This window comes from Sorex araneus, chromosome 8 (assembly GCF_027595985.1).
Source record: "Sorex araneus isolate mSorAra2 chromosome 8, mSorAra2.pri, whole genome shotgun sequence".
Lineage (NCBI taxonomy): Eukaryota > Metazoa > Chordata > Mammalia > Eulipotyphla > Soricidae > Sorex > Sorex araneus.
Window position 1 is genome coordinate 2,415,082 of NC_073309.1, and position 24,142 is coordinate 2,439,223.

General features: G+C 51.9%; 1 protein-coding gene across 1 annotated transcript in view; it reads right to left on the reverse strand.

The window, feature by feature from the left end:
• The window catches only part of CDH13 (cadherin 13), a 700,004-nt gene extending 676,209 nt beyond the window's left edge, over window positions 1-23,795 (reverse strand). The window contains exon 1 of the mRNA XM_055146163.1: window positions 23,442-23,795. Coding sequence (XP_055002138.1) covers window positions 23,442-23,486 — 45 coding nt within the window. The 5' untranslated portion in view covers window positions 23,487-23,795. The remainder of the gene's footprint in view (window positions 1-23,441) is intronic.
• Window positions 23,796-24,142: the final 347 nt, after the last annotated feature.

Sequence of the window (24,142 nt, forward strand, 5' to 3'; positions counted from 1 at the left end):
TCACAAGTCTCCCTGGAAATGGGGATCCAGCTCTACATTCCAGTCCTTTCTCAGAGCCTAAGCATGCCCCAGAAGTGCCGTGACGTTAGAGCGTTCTGAGAAACTGATGCTGAGGGCTGCCAGAGGGAGGCAGAGGGCAGAGTGATCTAGGAAGCTGATGCTTTGAGAGTGCAAATGGGTACTTGTAGTCCTAAGGAAGATGAAAGGCCCCCGATTTCCTCGGATGACATGGAACTCTTCCTGGGTTCTTTGCTGATGTCTGATCTTTCCCCAGATCACACTCTAAGTCATTACAAACAGTACAAACAACCCATCCTAGATACTCTTTTTTTTTTTTGCTTTTTGGGTCACACCTGGCGATGCACAGGGGTCACTCCTGGCTCATGCACTCAGGAATTACCCCTGGCGGTGCTCAGGGGACCATATGGGACGCTGGGGATCGAACCAGGGTTGGCCGCATGCAAGGCAAACGCCCTCCCCGCTGTGCTAGTGCTCCAGCCCCAGTCCTAGATACTCTTAAGGCTCACAGTCAGAACCCGCCTCCCACTGCCCCCACGGAGGGCTCTCGAGGTGCTCTGCACCGACAGAGGCGGCTCCCCCAGGGGCACGGAGAGCAGGGAACACCTGGCAGGGCAGAGTGGGAAGCCGTAGGCAGCCCCACTCCCCGAGATTACCGGCGTGGGTGGGTCCCATGGTTTCCTTTCCGGGGTCAGGTCCTCCTGAGTCAGGCGAAAGCAAAGGCCTGTTGATTGAGGGTTGAGAGTGTAACAATCAACACCTCTCACAGCCTCCCTCTGGGAAGGGACTTAGTGGCTCTCCCCCGTGTCTCTTTTCTGATAAGAATCCTGGCAACATAGTCAGGAGGACCGAGATTCAAGTCCTGGTTCTGCAAATTATTTACTGGTTCCATTTTTTTTTAACTGTGAGTACCTCGATGGCATCCGAAGGCTGAGCAGTGGTCAGTGGAGATGCTGTGTGACCGTGTCCCTACGCCATGAGTGCCTCAGCTCCAAGAAAGATGAGCACAGTAGCACCGACATGCAGGGCCTTGAATCAGACACTGCATGTAAGGATGAGCAGGGTCCTCGACCCATTAGGCACTGCGTGTAAGAAGGGCTGGGTCCTCGCCCCATAAATGGCACTCCAAAAATTGTTGCTTTTAAGTTAATTATTAGAGTGTCGTGGGATGAAATAAAAAATGTTAGAGCACGTCAGTCTTACCACCAAAGCCAGTTAACATTCTTCCCTTCAAGAGGCGACGTCGAGCTGTCTCCCTAGGGCTCCTCCTCCCAGCAGGGAAGATGTGTATGCAGCGGGCACCTTACGGCTCCCCTGGACTCCCTCAAACCACACGCCAGCTGAGACCACCTGGGCCACACGAGCTCATCAGCACAGGAGGAGAAACTCCACTCTAGCCCAGCCCAGCCCCTCCCTAGCTTCATCAGCTTTCCCCCTTTATCTCTCTGTCGGTGTCTTTGTTCAGTCCTGAGTGTGCAATTTCCCTGGGTGCCTCAGATCAGAGGAGAAAACGTTTTCCTGGCAGGTCACCCGAGATCAAAGGCCACTGAGTGGGGGATGCAGCCTGCCCAACGCCAGTGCGGTGGAGGCTAGGAGAGCTGGGCAAAGAACGGACCGGGGAAAGGCATTAAATTGAGCCTCTTCATGCCAATAGCGGGACATTTAGAGGTTCAACTAATCCCGAGCCCAAATAGCCCAGGTAGGGGCTGCTCTCAGAAAGGCTAAGTGCTGGGTTAATAAGGCTTTTAGGCTTCCTCACGCCGCGTCTGCGGTGCACAGACCTCTCCAGCCATCAATTATCAGAGCATACAACTTTCTGGAACGGAGAGAGGGCACGGAGTTCACATGCTCGCTGGTGTCTGATGGATCTCCGTGCACCCACTCCGAATCTTCCAAGCACGTCATTCCTTTGCACCTCAAGCCTTCCTCCAGCGCCTTCAAAACTCCTTCTAACTCTGCTTTAACAAACATCCTCTGATTATTAACTCTTCTTTTTTTGGGGGGGGGGTCACACCCGGCGATGCACAGGGGTTACTCCTGGCTCTGCACTCAGGAATTACTCCTGGTGGTGCTCAAGGGACCATACGGGATGCTGGGATTTGAACCCGGCTTGGCCACTTGCAAAGCAAACAGCTTACCCGCTGTGCTATCGCTCCAGCCCCTGATTATTAACTCTTCAGCCAAAAAAATAAAAAGTACAACCCAATATGCTTCATTTGCTGAAAACTGCAGAGGGCCAGAGCCCAGCCATCCGTGCTGAGCTGCCAGGAAGACAGTCTCGAGGCATACTCTTTTTTGACTTTGTCCAGGGGCGTGGGAGTCACTCCTGGTCGTATTAATCCCAGTGGTGCTGTTTGGCTGGTGAGACAGGAGAGTTGGAGCCACTGAAACTCCACCCAGCATGTGGGGGGCAGGGGAGGGGCTCAGACTCAGCTTAATCTCTTCATTCCCAGGGATTAAATCCAGAGGCTAGTTGACAGTACATAGCACTCCAGTCCTTGGACCAACCTCTTCCCATGACTGAGCCTTAGTGTATTGATCCACCGTGAGGATCGTGCCCCAGGAAATGGCGCTATCTGTGATACAGGCCACCCGGGGCCCTGCCCAGTTTGGACGTCCAGGGTGCCCAGCACTGGAAGGAAGGAAGGGACTTAAGCCAAGTGACTTGCTGCGTTCTTTCTCCTAAGAGCCCTGTGAGAAGGGGCTCCCGACCCCTTCCCTGTTTCCCAGGGAAAGGGGCTGTGGGAAGAGTGGGGAGAGTGCTCCAGGAGTAGTGAGCTCCGGCGGACGTGGCCTGGCGTCCCCGTTGCTGTCGGGTAACTTCCTCGCTTTTTCCTTTGCGGCTTCACCTAGTTGCCTTCCCTCGGTCCTTCTCCACTATCTCACCCTCTGCTGCCGCAGGTTTCTTAGGCTCATGCCCGTTTTCAAGCTTGCAGCTGCCATAGTCTGACCAACCAGCCATTCCTCCGTTTCTCCCCCAAGGCCCTGGCCACTCAGTGCCCCAAGTAGGGACATAAGCGATCTCCATGACCTGGCCTTCAGACTGGCCTTTGACCAGAGGCCTGAAGTCTAACACGAGCCTCGTCCTTTCCTCCTTTACCCTCTGGAGTGCGGCAGCCCCCATAAAGGTGCCTCTGCTCTACTGGAAGACTGTCGCACCTTCGCTTTCCTCCCCTCTGTGAGGTTAGCAGCCGCATATCCCTGCATCAGTCCCTCCACTCGTGCACCCGTCCATCTCTCCAATATACCCAACAACGATCTGAGTTCAGATTTTCCACACCTTGGAGAAGCGGCTTTGTGTCGCTGGTCTTCCTTTACCGCACCTATAAAACACAACTCTTCAGAGCCAGGGCTCGGGGGAGGCTGTGAGGTTTGAAGGAGAGGGCACAGGTAGGAAAACCTGCTCAAGAGGCGTTCTACCAGTTCTGTTGTTCCGTTGCCAATTTTCTCCCTATCAATCAGCCTTGCTATCTGGCACTTACAACATTTTGTTCCCTCTTGGCCATCATCCCATTTATCACCCGTTGGGATGAATGGGGCCTTTCCTTTCCTCTGACCCCATCAGTTAACAAGCTGGACCTCTCACCTGGGCTCTCTCCCCCTTCTGCCCCATCTTTCACACTGCCCTCAGATTCATTTCTCTGAAAGGTGCTTCCCCATGACTTGATTCCCTTCTTCAAAACCTCTACTGGTTCTCGACCATCTTGCCACAATCAACAGAGAAGCGGCAGGCATTCTGGTGAGCAACTCGGCCCGGAAAATGCTCCGGACCCGAATTGGGGCCAACAACACCAGGGAGCCGGAAGGAGGAGGTGCAGCCAGCACACCTTCTCCAGATGGAGCCCTGGCGACACTGAGCAGCAACTAACATGGCTCCGGGATTCGGGACTGGGACACATCCGAGCCGCGCGGCCGCCTTTTCTAAAACCTGAAAACATACAATCTTTTAATGGAAAACTAATTATCAAATGCTTCCTTAATAGGGTTATCTTGTTTGGGGGTATAACTCCCACAACAATAGTGAGTTTTGTGTTGAAATATGGAACGTAATCAAGGTGAAGAGAAAATTAAGTGAAATTCATCACTTATACAGTTGGGGTGGGGGGCAGGGGGTATACTGGGGATTTTGGTGGTGGAATATGGGCACTGGTGAAGGGATGGTGTTTGAATACGGTATAACTGAGACATAGACCTGAGAACTCTGTAACTTTCCACACGGTGATAAAATGAAAATAAAATAAAATAAAATAAATAAAAAAAAAAAACCTCTACTGGTTCTCGTCATCTATTTATTTTTGGTTTTTCTTCTTTCACTCTTTCAAGTTATTGCATTTGCCATTATAAATGTAATACACAAACATCAGGGGAAATTTGCAAACCCACGCAGGGCAAATCATCCAGAAACCCAGGGCAAGAATCATACTGCAAGTTAGAATTCTGATGAATTGCTTCCAGACTCTGCCCTCCCCTCTGGTACACAGGAGCTCTTATCCCTCGGAGGAATTCTACGCTATACACAATCCCCTGCTCAGTGTTCTCATCTCATTGTCTTTATGATTTTTTCCATTCTTGGCCTTGTTATACTTGACTTTATAACCATTCTCTTTAGTGGCTGTGTAATATTCCATTAAGCTGCTGAAAACAGTTTCCATTTGCTAGAAATTTAGCTTATGTGTTGAGCACTTAGGGAACCTGTGCACACGGCAAAAGCTTGATAAATATTGGCTATTATTATTATTTCCACTTTGGTCTATCACATAGAGTGCAGAAAAATATTTCTGGGCTCTTCTGCCATGCTGAAGTGCTTCTTTAACTTCTGAGATGTAGATCCCAGGCCCAAAGAGCACTTATGTTTCAGCGCCTCCTGATTCTCACTGCAGCAGGTACTGCTGGCTCCCCCCCTTCAAGCCCCCCAGCCCTCTCCTGGGCTGGCCCAACTGCACACCACAGGAATCGACAGAAGTCCAGTCATTCTCCAGATAACGCCAGCTGAGGGAGTCCCAAAACAATTCCTTCCCAAATTTGGGGCACAGAGAACAGAACTCAAATTCCCCTGGGCAGATGACTCAGTGATATCCCAGAGGAGCGCTGCCAGGGCCCTTTCCACGACGCCCTCCCCTCCCTGGCTTACCACCCTCTGCCACTCCCCCATGACTGTCTCCCAGAGGCATGACTCACACACTCAGAAGCTGCTCCTGGGGCCTGAGGCTGGGACATTTTATAGGCAAATCACTAACACCCCGAACCTCCCAACAACCGCTGAGTGCTCTCGAGTCTCCTCAAAGACCCAACTGCCATTTTTCAATGTATTCAGTGGGACAAGACTTTCCAACGTTCTCTCGGCTGCCCATCCCAGCCAGACCCAGTAGGCATCACTGCCATCACCTTACGGCTCCGGAAACGGGGGTACAACGGCCCGTGGTCACACAACCCTACGACGGCAATTCCACTCTCCTCCAAGGCCTGCGCTCTTAACTCCCGGGGTGCCCTTTCAGACACTGCCCTGTTGCAATAGTGAGATCATTTGGCCAGAATAACGCTGATACTATTAAAAGCCGCCGTCCCTGTAGGGCTGATCCAATTTCACACTGTGTCCACGCTGTCACCCAGACAGTTCCCTTACTGCCCCCGAGCATGCTACGAATATTTCTGCCTGAATCTGGACGCGGGCCTTCCTCTACTCCTCTTCCATTTGGCTGGATTCCCTTTCTCCCCCTGTGATCCAGATCCCACTTCGTCTCTCTTACTCCGCTCATACTGGCCACGGAGACACTCCCTAACTCAGTTTTCTCATCTGGAGCAGGGTCCGGAGGAAGCACTGAGCACATTCCATGGAGGAAAAGTAACAGATGACAACTGGGCACACTGTCACCTGGACCCACTGTAATTTCTCATTCCATCATCCTCCAAACTCACCCAGTGCCCATTTCATTGCCCACATTTCACAGATCATTTCTAATAAGACAGCCCTATGAAATTAAACACCTGTGCTTGAGGCATCAGGAAAAATTATTCAGAGCAAGGTCAAAATGACGAATGGCATCCCCTGAAAAATCACTTGTGGATCAATACCACCAGAAGACATCTAGGAGCATTCTGACTCTGTCTCATTGTTTGAACTTGAAAGAATGTCTCAGGCTTAGAAAAGTCACCAGTTAGTTATTAATTTTTGCCCAGTAGAGATGCAGACAATTTTGGTCTAGTGGAACTAATAACCAAGGTTCAGGCAAGGTGCAAATTTACTCGGTTTTTTTTTTTCTTTACTAATTTGGCAATTACATTTTCACATTTCTTTGTTAACTTCATTATAAATACCTTCGCTTTGTAAATGCCCCTTAAGCCATAACTTCTTACCGGCTTCCTTGCAAATAGATGGTGTGTTTTTCCTGAGCACCAGGGTTTGATCCTTTAGAAGCATACAGGCAGAGGAGCTGGTGCCAGTTATACTTCCACAGACAAATTGTGGGTTCTGACTTCCAATCTATAGCAGGAGAGGATACAGATACAATTCCTGTCTGCTTTGTGTCTAAAGCTTTGCCCACAGGCCCTAATCCAGGTTTCCTCAACTTCATCCCATTGGTATTTCGGAGGGTGACGGACAGTGAGAGTCTTCAGTGGCACCTTGCACTGAGGGACGCTAAGCAGCATCTCTGGCCCCCATCAGATGCCAGGAGCACCTCCCTCTCTGCTTGGACACCAAACATGCCTCCAGACCTCACTGTGACCTCTAGGATGGGCACAGTCACCCCGCAATGAGGGCCACGGAACGTCATGAGTAGGAACCATGAACACACACCAGAAGTGTCCACAAAAAGCAAAGAATTATTCTGGGTTGGCTTCTAAGCCCAGGATCAATGAACCCAAGTGACACTGGGTGTGTTTCAAAAAGCCACCAGTGGCTTCTTACATTCTTCCGGCAGATCTTAAATCACCACGAGATCGGCATCCATAGCAGATATGTCTGTCTGATTTCCCTGAAGTGCCAATTACCAAGAAAAGTACCTAGAACTTAGTAGATACTAAGAGGGACTAAGGCTTGGTCAGTGAAAGAGACACACATTCATTTACATGTTGGTATTTTTAAAATTTATTTTTGTATTTACATTTACATGTCTGTGCTTATGTATGCACAGGTCTTTTATATGCATCAGAACATTACACATGTATGCATCTAGGCACTATGGATTGTTATGTATGTGATGTGTGTGTGCATGTGTATCATGAACATTGTATGCATGTGTGTATGCTCTATACATAGGTACATATATTCACAAAATCAAACAGGCTGGCTGCCAAATTTTGTGAATGGCCGCAAAACACACCACACTAAATGCACCACTGTGTCCCAGGGGCTATTTTGAATGGAAGGCAAGTGAGAATAAGCAAATACAAGAAAATCCTACTGCCCTCCTCCTATTTGCCTAAAGGCAGGGCTTAAAGTTTCCAAATAATCCTTCCCCTCCCCCCCACCAGGAAGAACGAAATTAATCCCTGGAGAGGAGATGACGCTAGGTCCTGGCCACTAGAAGCCGTGCTCCTTAAATACGCTTCCCAAACCCTGCTCTCACTGCAGCGGCCACTCCTACTCGCTGGCCTCCCCGTTACTCTGAGGAATGTTTGTTCCTGCCTTCGAAATGATTTGAGCTCTCGGAGCTGCTCGTTTTTCTATAGTTATTTCTTACATGCGTGTGTTAGTGAGCTGTGGGTTCCTCCTCTGTTCATCTGTCGCGTTCTCCTAGCCGAAAACTCCCGGTGAGCCAAGGGCACGCTTGGTCCCCTCTCTCCCAGCTGCCCAGCTGCCCCCGCCGTTACCTCCCCGGGCCTTACAGGCCACAGGGCTGTCGGCAGCAGCTTCACTACAGACGTCCCACGAACACAACTCAGGACTTCACAAAGGTGACCCCCACAGTCACACCGGGCAGAATGTGGGGGCCCAACTCCCGTGTCTCTGCTTGAGAAGCCGCCGTGCTTCCTTGGGAAGCAGAGCCCAGCTGACAGGGTTCAGCAAGAGTCTCCCTCCTGCACCCAGAGGCCCAGCAAGTCTCGCCCCGCCAGGCCCGAGAGCTCCAGTTCACACACACGAGCCGCCAGGGGAACCCCCGGGTCGAGGAACAGCGCTGCTAACAAGATGCAGGGCGGCAGTTGAGTCCCAGATTCTGAGATCACAGTCCACACTGCTGTGTTCACACACATATCCTGCGAGTCACTACCCCGTGCATTTCCTTACCTCTGGGAATTTGGGAAGAACTCTGAAAATTTGGCCCTGGGGAATACTCCTGGGAAGATGAATGCACCCTTGGGTCTGAGATATTCCGAGGTGAAAACCAACCTGTTCACCTCTCTGACAACTCTAGAGTTTCCCAAATGCACAGTTTCTCCAAAACTCTTAGCAACCCCCCAAGGACCCTTACCTCTTCCATAAACACTTTGCAAAACACCCCCCTGGGAATCATCTGAGACGGCTGAATCAGACACAATCAAGCATTCGCATGATTCCTCTGATCACATTGGACACGTAATAAGCCACGAAGAGCCCAGAAGATCCCCTGTAACTTGGGGATCAACCACTTGGGGGCCCTGATCTCAGCCAGAGCCCTTGCTGTCCCCAGCTCCTGCCCGCTCAAGCTTCAGCTGTCCTTCCTGACTGGAGGCCTGGAAGGTATTTATAGTCCCCTAGTCTTGCTTTTATAAACCCTGGCCTCCGAGGACCACAAACAAGAGTCACAGGCCTAGCCCTGGTTGCCTTTTATATGCACAGTACACAGATAACGATCCATCACTCTGCCTTTACAACATGAAACACAGACCATCAACTCATGCCGTGAGATCAGGAAGGTTTAAATTCTGTGTCTGGTGGACTTGGAAATGAGAGCAGGCTGGGTGTATGTGTGTGTGTGTGTGTGGGGGGGGTGATTGGTACTGAACAGGTGGTGTCTGCTGGAGGGAGATCCTTAATTTGAAGAGTGTATACTGCTGAAAAGCAAGAGTAGACCTTAGACTGCCTCTTTATTACCATGCTAAGAAATTCTTCAACTGAATCAGCCAGGGGTGCCAAACACTGATGTTAATTTGGGTAAATTTCTTCAGCAATCAGAATGAACTTGAGTACAGTGACAATGGCCTATCACTTCAGTAGTCTCTCTCTCTCTCCCCTCTCTCTTCCCCTCTCTCCCCCTAGTTCCCTCTCTCCCTTTCTCCCTCTCTCTCTCTCCTTTATCCTTCTTTTCTTCCTCCTCTCCCCTTCCCTTTCTCTCTTCCTTTAACCCCCCTCTCTCCTCTTCCTTCCTCTCTTCTCTTGAGCCAATAATGCTTATCGCTTTTCCAAAGTCAGCCCACACCTCTTATTCTTACAGACTTGAGCCACTGCCAGGTGGACCCCACAGCAGGTTACCAGAGCCAGATGGAACAATAACCAGTGAGATCTTAATCCACTTTGCAAATCAGCCAAACGAAAGCCAGGAGCTATGGCTTGATTTCCAGTGCTTCAGAGCATCTGCAGAACTCCTGACCCCAGAAGTCTGTTGGAATGAATGAGGCCTGTGCGAAGCCAGCTAACTGTGTCAAGTGTAACATGGGTCCAGGACTACGTGCTCACGTACCAGCCTCAAGTATCTCAATCTCTTTCTGCCTCTTTTTTGTTTGCTGAAATCAGGAAGGAAACAGAGCTCTCTGGAAGAGCTGAATCAACACAAGCAAAGCCAGTAGGCTGCCACTGACACATCGAGGGCATCTGTCAGAGGTCCCTGTGTGCCCAGAGACAGTGACATAAGAGTCCTCGGGTTGGACAGCCATGGGTTTGCTTCTTTTTCTATTTAAGAAAACAGAATGTTTTCTATTTTTATTTAGAAAATAGAAAAATGTAGAAAATAGAAAAAAATCTATTTTTCTATTCTATTTAAAATTCATCCTGTTAAAATACGCAATGCCGGGACTCTTAGTATATTCATAGGCTTGTGTATCCGTCATTTCCACCACCTTGCAAAGAAATGGCATGCCCAGTAGCTGCCACCCCCTGTGCTGGCCCAGGTTCCCACGAATCAGATGTCCGGGGCTGCCCGCTCTGCACAGCTCTCCCTACATCACAGAGGACAACATGTGGAATTTTGTGTCTGGCATCGCCGAAGTTCGAAGTCAGTCCCAAAGCACGAAGGTTGTTTGTTTAACCTTTATTGAGCACTCCCAGAATTTCTCCATCTGTGAAATGGAATTAAAATTATAGTAGCTAGACCGTGGAGTCATTAAGCGGATTAGTGTTCTAATTAGTACATATAAGTCCTACAAAGAGCCTTGCTCGTGGTGAGCCTTGCACAATGCCACCCCGCACTGCTTCGATGGAAGCTGCACCCCTGCTCCTGGCCCTGCCCAGAGCAGGGAGGGGTGGAGGGAATCCTGAGACGAGGGAGCAAGGGGAAGCCCAGCCCGGCAGGGATGACAGGGTCAGGAATCCGACCCAAATACGGTGAAGTTGCACATTTGACTAGAGGAAATACAGCACTTTCGCCGAAAAACCAAGGAGAAAGAACAATTTAAAGACTGCAATTAAATCCTGTAAATTATATCTTACATATATCCTTTATTATGCGCTGTGCATTACAGCACGTATTACACACCATTACATATTGATTACGGCACAGGGCTGTGTACACAAAACCACACAGACTGCAATTTAATGGACAACTTAAGAGACTTCAAGGTTAATGACGACTCTGCGTGCTTCAAACCTTGGCTTTATAATCCAACCCCTAAGTAAACCGCGACTCTATTGTGTGCCGACGACAACTCAGAAAGATTCCAGACAAACGAAAGAAAGTGTTAGCGGGTTGAGCTGGGACTCGGGCTCCAGCGACTCCCAACAACTTGGCCGTTGGCTCCCTTTGGCCCGGCCCCATTCCCGCCCTCATTTTGAGAACGGACCTCACAAGCGTTACCCTGAGTCTATCCGTGGCAGACGGGGTTAGGCCACAGACGGACACCATCTCCGCCCGCGCTAGCTGATAGGACAGGAGGCGTGAGAGGGTCTGTGGTCCCCACCGCCTCTGCCCGACGGGTGTCCCCGTGGCACTCAGCAGCCTCCGGCAGGTATCAAGGACCCACTGATGTTCATCCCTTATTGTCTCTCGCACCGTCGGGGAAGCTCTCGGGACCGGCACGTCTATTCCGCTGCCGGGAAGAGTGCAGTGCTCAGCGGGTGTGGTCAGGGAGCCCGGGGGGTGAGTGGACGGGCAGCTGCTGAGAGGACACCCTCTATTCCCAGCTCCCGCCCCCAACACCACCTCAATCCCTCCAACTTCCTGTGCACATTCACATTGTTCAGTAGTGGGGCAGTATGGCCCCTCCAAGACGAGGCCCTACGCGGCATGCCAGGGCTGGGGTCCCGTCTGGTGGGGAGAGGACAGCGGCAGGTAGGTGCTCCGCCAACCTTGGAAGGTCAAAAAGCACCGTTTGACCACTAGCCCTACTGAGGAAGTTTCCAGTAGGGTCTAACGGTATGACTTGGGGACGCTTCTGTCCTCACATCCGGCGGACCTTCGGTCCTGGCCCATGCACCGATTGCCCCTCTCTGTTTTCTGTTCAGGACCTGACCCAAGCCCTGACCGCCCCCCAGGGCAGCAAGGGCTCAGCCGGGAAGCACGAGGAGTGAACCTGTAAGGCTTACCCCAACTCAGCCAAGAGCACACAGGAGACAAAGCCGCAGTCCCGCCCTGCGCAGGAGCCATTCCAGAGCTCTAGCGTCCACGGCAGTGACCGGCTGGACAAAGCACCCTTCCCTGGCCTCCTTCCTCCCCGCTTCATGCTCCTCAGGCCCTCGACACGCACCCAGAGCCCTCTCCCAAACCAGCTGTCCGCGCCCACGCCGGCACCTCCACCACTCTGGGGAAGCTCGTCCCAGCAGGGGCTGGCGAGAGAGCTGAGAGTGACGGCCCAGTACCTGCCACCAACCTGGTTGTCTTCTCTTTTACGGTTAGCCTTACAGTCAGGCTCCAGGGTCGACTGCGTATCTTAATCAAAGTTAACATCGAATAATCTAGCAGGCGCAAAGAAAAATAGTGTTCTTGTGGGAGCAAGCAGCCGAAGGAAGTGTCTGGTCTTTCCCCTGTTGCTGCTCTATCCCATTCTGTCCAACTGGTGAGGTGACTAATGGTTTAGATCAGGGACTGGAAAGCTAAGAGTCAAATGGAGTGTTACCTGGCTGGGTAAATAGGGTTTAATTGGAACACAGGTTCACCCACTTGTTTGCAGACCATCTGGGATAGCACAGAGATAGCGGCGACTAGAGTAAAATCATATATGTGCTTATATGTATGTGTATGTATCAAGAGAGGCCGTAGAGTTCCTCAGTAGTCTTATACAGGATAGAAAAGATGATGTACCTGTGGTTCAAATCATTGGTTACCATGTTTTTATATTCCCCAAAGCAAAATTTCAACAAAGCAAAAAAATAGACGATAGATAAAGAATTGCCAACAATGGGAAATGTTCTCTTTTCTCTATTAAACAACTTCATGTCACAAACAGTTTATCTCTAAAGATACGAGGTCACTGCATCAGAACAAAGAATTTCCCATCTCAAGATAGCCTGGTGGATAAGCTCAGAACAGCAACTAACCCCATTTTAATATTTTTCCAGAGCAATGCCACTACCCAAAATTAATGTCTTTGTATTTTCCTTGTCACAACCTTTCTCTCCCATTAGAATACAGGAAATCCTATCTTTTTTTTTTTTTAAACACTGCCGAGTGCCACACACTAACTGCCTAGTCTGAGTTAGAACTGTCCCTGCCTAATGGTTGTTCAAGTGAATGACTTAGTTAGGAATATCTAGGCTGGGAGAGAGGTACGGACATCCTGAGATGCAAGTCCACTGCATAGAACAGGGGAGAGTGCGGCAAAGCGGGAGGTTTGTCTGCACCCACCCACGCGTGAGCCAATGTGTGAGCGGCCGTCAGGTACATGGTGTGTGCCCAGTACGTGCTACTGAACCAATGGCTGTGATGACTAGGAAGGAATTATACAAAAACGGAACATTCTTCTGGTAAGATAGAAGGATGCCCAGGTTCCATTGAGTCCAAATGCAGCTCACCACACCACTGAGTGCCTCCGTGAGCTAAAAGTCTGCATATTTCTCATCTTCCGGTAATGGGGAAGCGTTACTGCACATAGTTAAAAGCAGGAAGTGCTGTCTGACACAGTGGTCACCCCTGCCACCCCCGGAAGCCTCAGCGGCAGGCAGGCAAGTGACAAATGATTTACCTGGAAGTCAGGGGCTACCGAGAAGCCACCAACTCCCTGGAATCTGGCCTGTGCGCTTTGTTCTTACTGGATCACGCTTCTGGCCGGGCAAAAACACACAGGGCAGGTGGGTTATTTATCTCTGGTCCAAAGCAAGGACTCAGCAACCAAGAGCACAGATGGTCTCAGGCGACCCAGCTCTGAAGGTTGCGGCTAGTAGCTCAGATGGGAGGGCCACTTCCCAACCCCATTTCTGAAGGCCAGAAGGTGCAAAGTGAGGTCAGCCCAGGCAACCAGTTTGACTATGGAAGAGCCCAAGGAGAAGAGGCAGGGAGAGAGTTTTCACCTGACTTGAGATGGAAAGCTTAGGGCAAGAAAGTCTGAGGGGCAGGAACAGGCGGCGGCAGACGTGTGTGGGTTCAAAGCCCAGTTCGAGGTGGCTGGGGGGGGGCGTAGTCAAAGGCTCAGCTGCTCTTTCTTTCTTTTCATCACGGATAAAATAGAAAAAAGAATAGTTTCTAGGGTTTCGGTGAGAAATTGAGGTAATATATGCAAATGGCACACAGCAAACTACAGTTTCTTTTATTTATTTGGGTTGCCTCTTTTTTATTTCACTTGTTTAATTTTTTGTGCTTCTGGGGGTCGGAGCCAGGGCCTTACACACACAAGGATGGGGCTTTTGTCCAGAGCTCCATGGCCAGTCCTTGTAGCTACTGTACCATATAATAATCATAGGCATTGCTGGTGCTGACACCTATGCACAGTACCCTCCACGCACAGGTAAAGCCCTCTAGGAAAGCGTCCCAGAACACACTTCTCTCTGGAAGATAAGATGCTAGCAGACCAGCTGGCTTTACACGGTGAGGAATCACCAGGGAACAATCTTTGGGGAGTTATCAAATGGGAACTGGGAAATCCTTCTCAAGGGAACAAATCTGATTAATTTTGACAAGTATTCATGCATTTGAAATTACAGGGGCGTTTATTCCCTCTAGACTAGGCGGATGCTCAAGGCCAGGGCCCGGGCCACCCAAAGCCATATGCTTCCCTGGAGCACAAATGACTAAACGTTAATACAATCAACATTCCATAGGCACCAGCCGTTTTCCAGCCGTGGGAAGATGACAAGGGCATACCCTGAACTCACAGATCGCTGCAGAGAGGTACAGAGGGTCCCTCTTGTCTAGACAAGGGAGGAGAGAGAGGGAAACTAATAACCTAGTGGGGTCATACAGCGTGCCGATAGGTGGGCAAGGATGAAAATTCACTTCTCATAGCTCAAGCCCCCGCTCCGTGCTGAACAGGGTAACAGCACCTTCACCCACGTCCCAGTAGACCCCAGGCCCTTCTCACCAGCATGTCCCAGCAGACCCCAGGCCCTTCTCACCAGCATGTCCCAGCAGACCCCAGGCCCTTCTCACTAGCACTCGCCCTCGTGAGGAACACAGTTGTTGTTCTACTGATCTCTGGAATCCCGAATCAGTCATGGGGGTGGCACTTGGCATAGTTCAGCATTTAATCATGGGGGATTAATTTATATTTTAAAAGAGAAGAAAGAATAAAAGATGAAGAAGGGAATCAGAAGGGAGGATAGATGGAAGCAAGGAGAAAAGGAGCGGGAACATCCCCCCAGCCCCCAGAGCCAGCTCATTGTCTATCCCCTACTGTAACCATCTCTAGATTTGAAAGTATCACAGAAATTTATTTTCTTTTTCCTTATTGGCTGCTCTCGGTGGAGCACAAGTGAATCTGTGTGACCAGGTTCCATGTCTGTCACATCCACCCGGACCAGGAGTTAGGAAATCAATGAATTTCCTAAAGGCCCAGTAAGTGTTTTGCTAGTGGGCAGCTAACTCTCCATCCCTCACCTCAGAAGGCACCTGAATTGTCCCGCTGTTGCTGTTTGAGGAGAGAGCCGGTTGTGAAACGCCAGCGTGCCACTTCCCGGAGCCAATGGAAGATTCAGCTACTCACTTAAGAACCAAAGTGTCACTAAGGTAATTCCAATGTGCTGACATGCTGCTCTGTTGGCATTCTCCAGTGGGTCACTGGGAGGAGTGGATCATGATTTGCTTCATGTAAAAAAAAAATATTCCTCATGTCACTGCTGATTGAATGCTCTCCAATATATTTTGCGTGGAAAACCTCAAAGATTGGCTAATTATAGAGGCTACACACCAGTCACTCTAGTCACGGGCATTTTCAGGCCCCCTTACAGCCTGTTGCAGATGTAGCCCCAGACTGGGTGTGTGGGCATCAGTGTACATACCTGGGACCCTGGAGGCCTCTCCTGAGGAACCTTCCGGAAGTCTCAATGACAGTTCCAGTTTACCATGTCAAACACCTGGTTCCTTGTTGGGGCCAGTGACTCAAGCTTCCTGCCAGTGGAAGAGTCACAGCAAGCAAACATCTGTAACTCCTCACTGGCCTCTGCTCGACTGTCTCTAAGCCCAGCTTCTACATGCTCCCAGGTTCTGCCTAAATGCCTCCTGGCTCCATCTTCTTGCCTCATCCTCACCATCGCCCCAGAGTTTGGACTCTTCCCGGGCCCCAGGCCTACACCAGCTTCTCCCTTCCCTGGGGGCCCAGCTCTCACCATTCTGCACAGAGTGACCTTTGCACAATGGAAATCCAACCGGTCTCTCCCTACAACCTCTCAAGGACCAAACTCTGACACGCCACTGCAGAGAGTCCGGTGGCTCTGGCATCTGTTAGTGACACCTCCTGTCACTCTCCGTGGGCTGGACTGCTCCCTCTGACAAGACACAGGAACCATGTCAAACTCCTCTGAGTTTGGGTAAATAGAACACATCAGAAAGTCCAGGCACGTCAGGCATGTGCAGACACATCCACCTTCGGAAAACCACAACCGCAGACCACCCAGGACTAAAACCGGATCAATCATTCATTGCTCGCCAACTTTTTACCTGATTTGCATGTGATTGGATGATTCTGGCCTCAGTGGACTCAACGATGTCTCGCTTAACTTGGCTAGTGAGCCGCCAATTAGAAGAGCCGGATGTCTACCTCGGATTCGCACAGAGCAAGAGCCCGCCTTTCCGATGGGGAGCAGGCCTTGCCCCCCATCTAACTGGAAATGCAGTTTGAACACTTTTTTATGTCTCCCAGGCTGCAGCCCTAAATGAGCACCCTACGAACAGCACCCATCTGTAGCTTCCACCGCATTCACCCCTTAGGACCAACCTCCTTCCCAGAGTTTACCCAGATGGTGCTTCTGCCCTTCTCCGGCTCAAGAATCAGAGGTCAGGAGATCCCAGACCCTTCATCTGGACCTGTTGCTGCCCTTATATTTGTCCAGCCCCTTCTACTGAGTGCCTGTGGTATGCTCTAAACCAGACACCACAATACACCTATAATAAAGCTTATGTTTGGGTGGGGGAGATCGATGAAACATAGCTAAGTACACAGAATGGCGTGACCCCACATTATTTTAGAATTTCCTTCTTTTACAGAAATTGCCTCTATTTTATTCATTAGTAATGGAGTGATTGACGTCGACATTGACCTCCACGCTGGGGTGAGTTCTCAGAAAACAGACTGAGAGGACTCTACAGTAGCCCTACCCTGAGCACTATGGTCCGTCCCCTATGGCGATCATGGATTGATTTGGTCCAAGGAAGCGCTCCCTAAAGCCAAGTGATGGGGGATTTAGGATGTAGGGGAGATGACTTGAGAAGGGGGTGCCCTGCGTGCCCCTGCCCTTTGAGAAGACTCCCTGAGCTTCAGGTGACAATGGGTAGTTCAAGCAGCACTGGGCTGACTTCTGCTATAAACAGTCGGAATTTCGGCTTTGGGGCCGTAGAGGCTCTGTTCTTAAGCACAAGAGAAGCCACAGGCAATTAACTAAACCAGCGGGCACGGCTGTGTTCCAGTGCAATTATTCCCAAAACTAGACCGCAGTCAGGACTTGGTCCCCCAGAGGTCAGAGGTCAGCCCTGAAACAGATGAGGGGAGAAACCCTGCAGCTTAGGGTACCTCAGGGAGAGTCTGTGTGGCCCCCGACCACCATTGTGTCTGTTGGCGAGAGGGACAACTTTCTGCAGACCTCCACACCAGCCAACAGAGACCACAGCACTTGCAGCCTGGGGCGGCGGCTCCCTCCCAGCCAGGAGGGGAGAAGCATCGACCTGGGGCCACACCAGGCTGCCGCATGCCTTGCTAGGTCCCCAGGCCCCACCAGGCTGAGCTCAGTTCCGGTCCCTGCCCAGGCGAGTGGCAGGGCCCCTGTCAGCTGAGCAGCTGCGGCCTCACCCCAGCCCGGCCTGAGCGCGGCTGGAAGACACAGGCGCTTTGTGCTCCGGCCGCCCTGGGTGAGACGGGCTCGCCGGGCCCTGGGAATGAGACATGACATGTCACAACGTGCCGAATGCTCATGCTAATTTTCAGGAATTTGACTTCTGTTGGCAACTGGCAGAAGAAAAACAATTAGTTTTTTTTTTCCTCTTCATGTGAATGTGGTTCTATTTACCCTGATCTTTGGTCTCTGTAGCTCTGGAAGACCAGAGCCACCCCAGCTCTCCTGCTGGCACAGGGCGAGCAGACAGACTGTGGGGTCTGCTGTTTACAGAGTCAGGGGGCAGCTACTCTGTGTAGACTGTGGTGCGTGTGCACGCTTAAGATCAGTTACAGGGGCTGGAGGCATAGCACAGTGGGTAGGGCGTTTGCCTTGCATGCAGCTGACCCAGGTTCGATTCCCAGCATCCCATGTGGTTCCCCAACCACTGCCAGGTGTCATTCCTGAGTGCATGAGCCAGGAGTAATCCCTGTGCATCACCTGGTGTGACCCAAAAAGAAAAATTAAAAAAGAACAGTTAAAACATCCAGTTGGTGCTAGAGGTGACGCTGGTTTCCTCTCAAAGTAGCAACTCTCAGGAGAGACCGTCACGCCGAAGTCACATATGCTCTACGCACAACAAGCACAACAGTCCCCTGTAGGATTAGCTACAACAAGGTATTGTAATATTCTGATGATACTTGCCCTGTGGACAAGTGACATTATCAGCAAGATGGTGACCAGGGGGTCACTGCACCCAAGATAGCAGTGGTATAAATACTATATCCAGGGGAGTAGGCCTGCATTGTATCCAGGGGCCCCAAAGTCTTTTAGCTGCTTCACAGTGACATTTGGGGTGTCCTAAGTCTGCAGTACCAGTATTCAGATTGCCCAAAGCTGCCATATGTTGCTTTGGGCAGGAAACCAGCCTACAGAGGCCAGTGATGTGGTTGTTACCTTGCTCGAGGTTCCTCTAGCCCCTCAGTGACCCAGTAGTGACATCCTCAGGGATAGTATGTGTCTCCGTGGTTATGTTCTTCCAACATGTACAACGTTGAAACACAATTAGAAGGACCAAAAAGAGGCTGGTTCCTTCCTTTCAAACCTTAGTTACTGTGGCCTCTTCACCAACCGCATCAGTTTAAGTCTTGACATTTGTGAAAGCAGATTTTCCAAAGCAATTGGTTGTGAAATAATTGAGTGCAGTGGGTACAAGGAGGGGTGCGGTAGAGGGTGCGGTAAACCACAGAGGCGTGTCTGCCAGCAGGGGGCAGTAAGTGGTTCAGCTGTAGCACCCAGCAGTCACGTGGGAACAGTCCTAGGGCTTTCTGGCTCTCTGACTTTTCAAGAGCAGAAAGGAATTAAGATTTTTTTTTTTATCACAATTGCTTTTTCTTCAAAGCACTTGGTTCCATTTGTCTTCTGACCCCACTTTGCCATCTCCACCCAGAAGCCCGAGTCCCCAAGATCGAGCTTCAGGGCTGCCGATCCCGGCGCTCCGGCTGCCGTGCCAAAGCCTGCTCCATTCTCCGTGAGCCCTGGTTCAGTCCCGAGCCGGGAATAGCCTTTCTTCTCCACCGGCCTGCCCTTAATTGCTTCTCCAAGTAGAAAAAGGAAATCACTTTTCCCCATCAGCCCGAGACATAGCCACTACTGTGACGGGTGACGGTACCTACGGTCTCGCTGACTATTATTTTCACAATCTGCTCAGGTAGGAGAGTCAGGTCTGGGTCTGTGGGCGGCCCCAGAAGGCTGTGGGGAAATGTCCTGGCAGCATCCTTCACGAGAGGCAAATTCTTCCAGGCTTGTGGGCCTCTTGCCCACAACTCAACGGAAACAATGCCAAAAGCACCGGTCACTTGATTTGATTCTGTCCAAATGATTATTGCCATTGGGTGGCAGACTGATATTCCCCTTCTCCTTTTCAACTAGTGTTGGAGGGTAAGCGGATCTGGCTCATGATTCACTCTCCTGGGTAGTTACCTAAGAGAGATTATCTCCTACCACAGAGAGAACCGTGTGCCTGTCTCCTGGCTGCCTCAGGGGAAAAAACCAGATTCAACAAGTCAAACGTCAGGAAATTTCAGAACTTCCTCGCATTCCATACTGCATTGTCTACAGGGGTCTTTGAAACGTTCCCTGCTCCCTGCTACTCAGAGGGGACGCATCACCAAAGAAAAAAATAGAACAGGAGCAACTACAGTAGGGAAGTAAGAAGGAGACGTACTTAGTGCGGGATAACAGGGCTTCACATTTGGGGGAGCTTGTAGCAATGACTGGGAATAAGATGAATATTTTATTTGGTTTTGATGGAGCTGCTACACTGAAGTTCTCTAAATTATGAGTCATAGACTCAGAAATCCGTAATGCTGTGGATGGAGCCCTCTTCTGGAGAAATTTTTCAACAGGTATAAAAATATGATCCAGCCACAGAAAGGAGATACAAACTACTCTTGGCAATTTAGAGAATATGACCATCATTCAGATGGGAATTGAACCCAGAGTTTTACCTTCCCACCTCCTCAATAGGAAATACCTAATCTCCTAAGCAACTGTCATTTTGGAAATAGAGGAAAAACTGAAGTTTTTCTCAGGAGCCTGGCTGTCCTTTTACCTAAAGGTGAACTTTAGATTGAGACCCATTATACACGCCCAAGTGCTGGAGTGCTTAGATAATGCCATTCTTTGGTAAGTTGGTTTGTTGGACAATTTCACTGCAACATGTGGAAGATAATTCTAGAAGGAAATAGATTATACTTAGTGGAAAACCCATGGGTTAAAGATAGAAAAGAGGAGAAGAGAGGGAGGCAAGGCAAAAAAAAAAAGATGAGTAAGATGACTGTTGGGGCTTTTACTAGTCTGTGGCATTACATAAATTCTGGGTCACATATTCAGCCTTGCAGTTTAATAAATATCTTTTGCGACTTTCTAAAAATAATGCCGAGAAATGTGAGCTCGGCCACTCTGATTCCTTTCCCCGCTTAGATGACTATTCTGTGGTGCTTGGGAAATCTTAGAGACTATCAGATGTTGGACTCGCCTCAGAAGGGGACAATCTTTGCAACTTTTAGATTCTCCTCATCAGAAAGGTTCTTATATATACCGTGTGCTAAAAATGTCATGTGTGAAGTTGAAGGCGCATTGGAAGATGCTGATGGTCACGGGGAGCCCTGAAAACCAGAAATCTGACTCCAAGAGAGAACTCCCTGTTATAAAAAAAAAAACACAACCAACAACTGAGAATTTCATGGAATATTTTTAGTCATTTCAAGTGACTAACTCCAAACCTGATCCACTCCCTAAAATGCTAATTCTTGGGGGATTACTCATTCATTGTTTGAACTTTGGCTAGTTGGGAGGGATACCCAAATACGAGGGAAATCATATTTACGGTACAATCTCTTGCTCATGCCTTTCTTGACTTGTTTCACGTTCATTCTGTACAAAAGCCAAACTCCAAAAACCACTTGTGGGTTGGTCTCCCCTGAAATGTTCCAGGGGGAAAGAGAGGTGAGAGCCCCTCGACCCTGCCAACTTCCGACCATTGTTGCCCTGAATGCGTCCCCCACCCACCCAAGTGCCTAAACCAACAAGTCACAGTCAACTCCCGGAGACGATGACTTCCAAAGCCAGGCCCTGCGTGTTACAGCTGTGGTGGAAAAACACACGCAGGCTTGTCTGAACACCACCGGGACCCAGTGACTAATTGGCTTTATTACATTGTTTTGCTCTTTTTTCTTTTGTACCCTCTCCGCCTCGGGAAAGTTTTGTTTTGCTTATCTCAAAAGCTCCCAGACCCCCCCGCCCCCCATGGCACACAGAGGTGTGCCCTGGACTCCCTTGCTGGTTAACTGAATTGCACGGAAATGATTTGTCTGTAAGGTGCTACTGCTACCAGGATATCAATTACCGACCTAATGTGGACATTTGCTCTGATTATGCAGAACAATCTAGCAGAGAAATAACCCTCCGGGGCAGGCAATTCCATCTCAGAGACGCCTCCGCCTCCCCAGTCTACAGAAGCCCCCGAGAGCACACAGCCCCCCCCCGCCCCAGGGAGACCTCCCTGACTTTGCAGAGGGCAGCACGCGAGATGCCCCTGGCGCAGAGGGATTGCGGGGTGCTGGTATGTGGTCTAGCCCGCGCTAAGGGAGGCAAATCTGGAATCCCAGCTGAGGTCAAAACAAGCCCAGAGAGAAGAGGGCTGTGCCATCCGGGTCCTGGGGTGTGGGGGGGGCATTGCTCCAGACCCACTCCCTCTGGCATCCTGTTGAGTGCGGGGGAGGGGTAAGAGCCTTTATTCAGAGCTGAAGCAACTTGCCCAGGGTTGTACCCTGACGAGGCAGAAGAGCCGTCTACACCGAGGAGCTGGCCAGGAGGGCTAGGACCCTCTCCGGGCACATACAGGGCTTATTAGGGTTCTGAAGGCGGCAGGCATCCCTGGGGGACGGGTCAGCAAGCCTGGTGGAAGAGGCCTAAGCAGGAGGTCCAGGACTGCGTATCCAGGGCAGAAGGGAACCTCGCGAGGGCAGGAGGCCAGCGCCCCGGCCCCTCGCTCTGTCCCTGGCACTCGCCCCCAGCCATCTCCATGGTCACTGGGCTCTGGCCGGTGGCAGAGTCCAGCCCCGCTATTGAAGCAGCGCTGGTCTCCGCGGGAGGGCTGTGCCACCCGGGCGGGTGCCTCTCCCTGGCCGGGGCTGCCAGCTGTTCCCACAAGCTCGCACAAGTGTTCCTGCCCAGGGGCCCCCGACGCCTGGTGGGGCACTCAGCAGCCTTCCCGCGCCCCGAGGCACTCCCTGTCCCCGTCCCGCCTTCTGCCTGGCCCTGCCTTCCTCGTACCCACCCACTTGTCGGCTTCCAGCTCATCTGGAGTCCCCGCGGCTGCCAGGGAGGCCCCTGGGGACCGGGTCCAAGTGTTCCCGGGGAAAAACAGGCCCCTGCGCAGGGCGAGGCGTGCCCGTCGCCGCCAGTCCCTCCGGCGCGCTCCCCTGGGCCCGCGGGGTCCCCCGCACACAAACTTTGCCCGCTCCCCGGGGTGCAGAGGGGGTCCGGGGCCCTCCCCCGGCGCTGCGGCGCTCCGAGGGTTAACGGGCAGCTGCAGCCGCTGGGCAACGCTTGAACTTTTCTCCGCGCCCGGCGCCCGCCCGGGCAAACGGCGGCGGCGGCGGCCGGGCTCGGGGCTGGAGCTCCCGCTGGCTGGACAAAGGGGGCGCGGGGCTGGGGCCTGCGTGCGGCCGAGGGGCGCGCCCTGGGAGGGGACCCCGCGGGGCGCGCGGCGGCCCGGGGGCTGCGGCGTTGCGGGGCGCCCCTGGCAGCGGCGGGGCCGGGCGGCCTCTCGCCCCGCAGCCCGCAGTCCCCGCGCCCGGCCCCGCCGCCCACCCGGGCTCCCCCGGCGCAGGAGCCTCGCCACCGGGCGAGCCAAAGTTACCCCGCTCGGCGCGGGCGAGGAGGTCGCCCCTGCTTGCAAATAATAAAAAAATAAAAGACTCCGGAGCCCCCCGGAGCCCCCCGGAGACCCCCGGAGCTCTCTGCTCCTCGGTCTAGCGTGCACACACACACATGCACACACACACACACACATGCACACACACACACATGCACACACACACACATGCACACACACACACATGCACACACGCGCGCGCGCGCACACACACACGCGCGTACACACACACGCGCGCGCGTACACACACACACACACACACACACACACACACACACACACACACACCCCTCCCCACCGTCTCGGGGCTGGCACGACCTCCCCTCTCCCGGCCCCGGCCCCCGGGCTGTGTCGGCGGCCGCGCCCCGGCGTCCCGCGACCCCCGCCAGCCCCCCAGCCGGCGCCCGGGACGCAGAAACGGGGCGCGGGGTGCGCCCGGCCGCGCCGCTCCCCTACCTGGGGCAGGAGGACGCACAGGACGAGCGGAGTTGGCGGCTGCATCGTGCCCGACTAGAAGCGCCCGGCGGCGTTTTCATTCATGCGCGCGGCTGCACTGAGCATATTTTCCGTGGGAGCCAGGCTTTGAGGAGAGGCTCTGCCTCGCCAGCCAGCCAACTTCCCAAATAGATCAGCGGCAGCATCACGAGAGCATTGGGTAGAGGCTGATGACCGGGACCAATGGCTTTACAAGACGGATTCCTTCATAAAGCAACCTCGCTTTGCATGGCAGATGCGGGCGAGCACCTCGCGCCGACCAGCCCCTCCGAGCCGCCAGCCCGCGGGCGGGCGCTGGACCCGGGCCCCTGCCTCGCCCGCCTGACGCCGGCCCCGCGGCCCCCTCCACTTTCCCGGAGGATGGACTGGCACCAGAGACCCACGACCACTTTGGCCCCGTGCAAAGATTCTCGTCATCAAAATGTTACTGGGACCCACTTTATTGCTAATAAATCCGAGATGACCCCAAGCCCAGCCTGCCCTTGCGGGCCTCGAAAGACTTGTCTGTTGATTTTATTATTTTTTTTTTGCCCTTTTTCTTTCCCCCTTTCTCTTTCCAATGTGGCCCAGATCAGATCATGACGGTGCTTGGTGGTGCCTGTGCCACCTCACAAATCACAAAGATGACAGATAAATCCTAGCTTGCAGAAAAAAAAAATCCA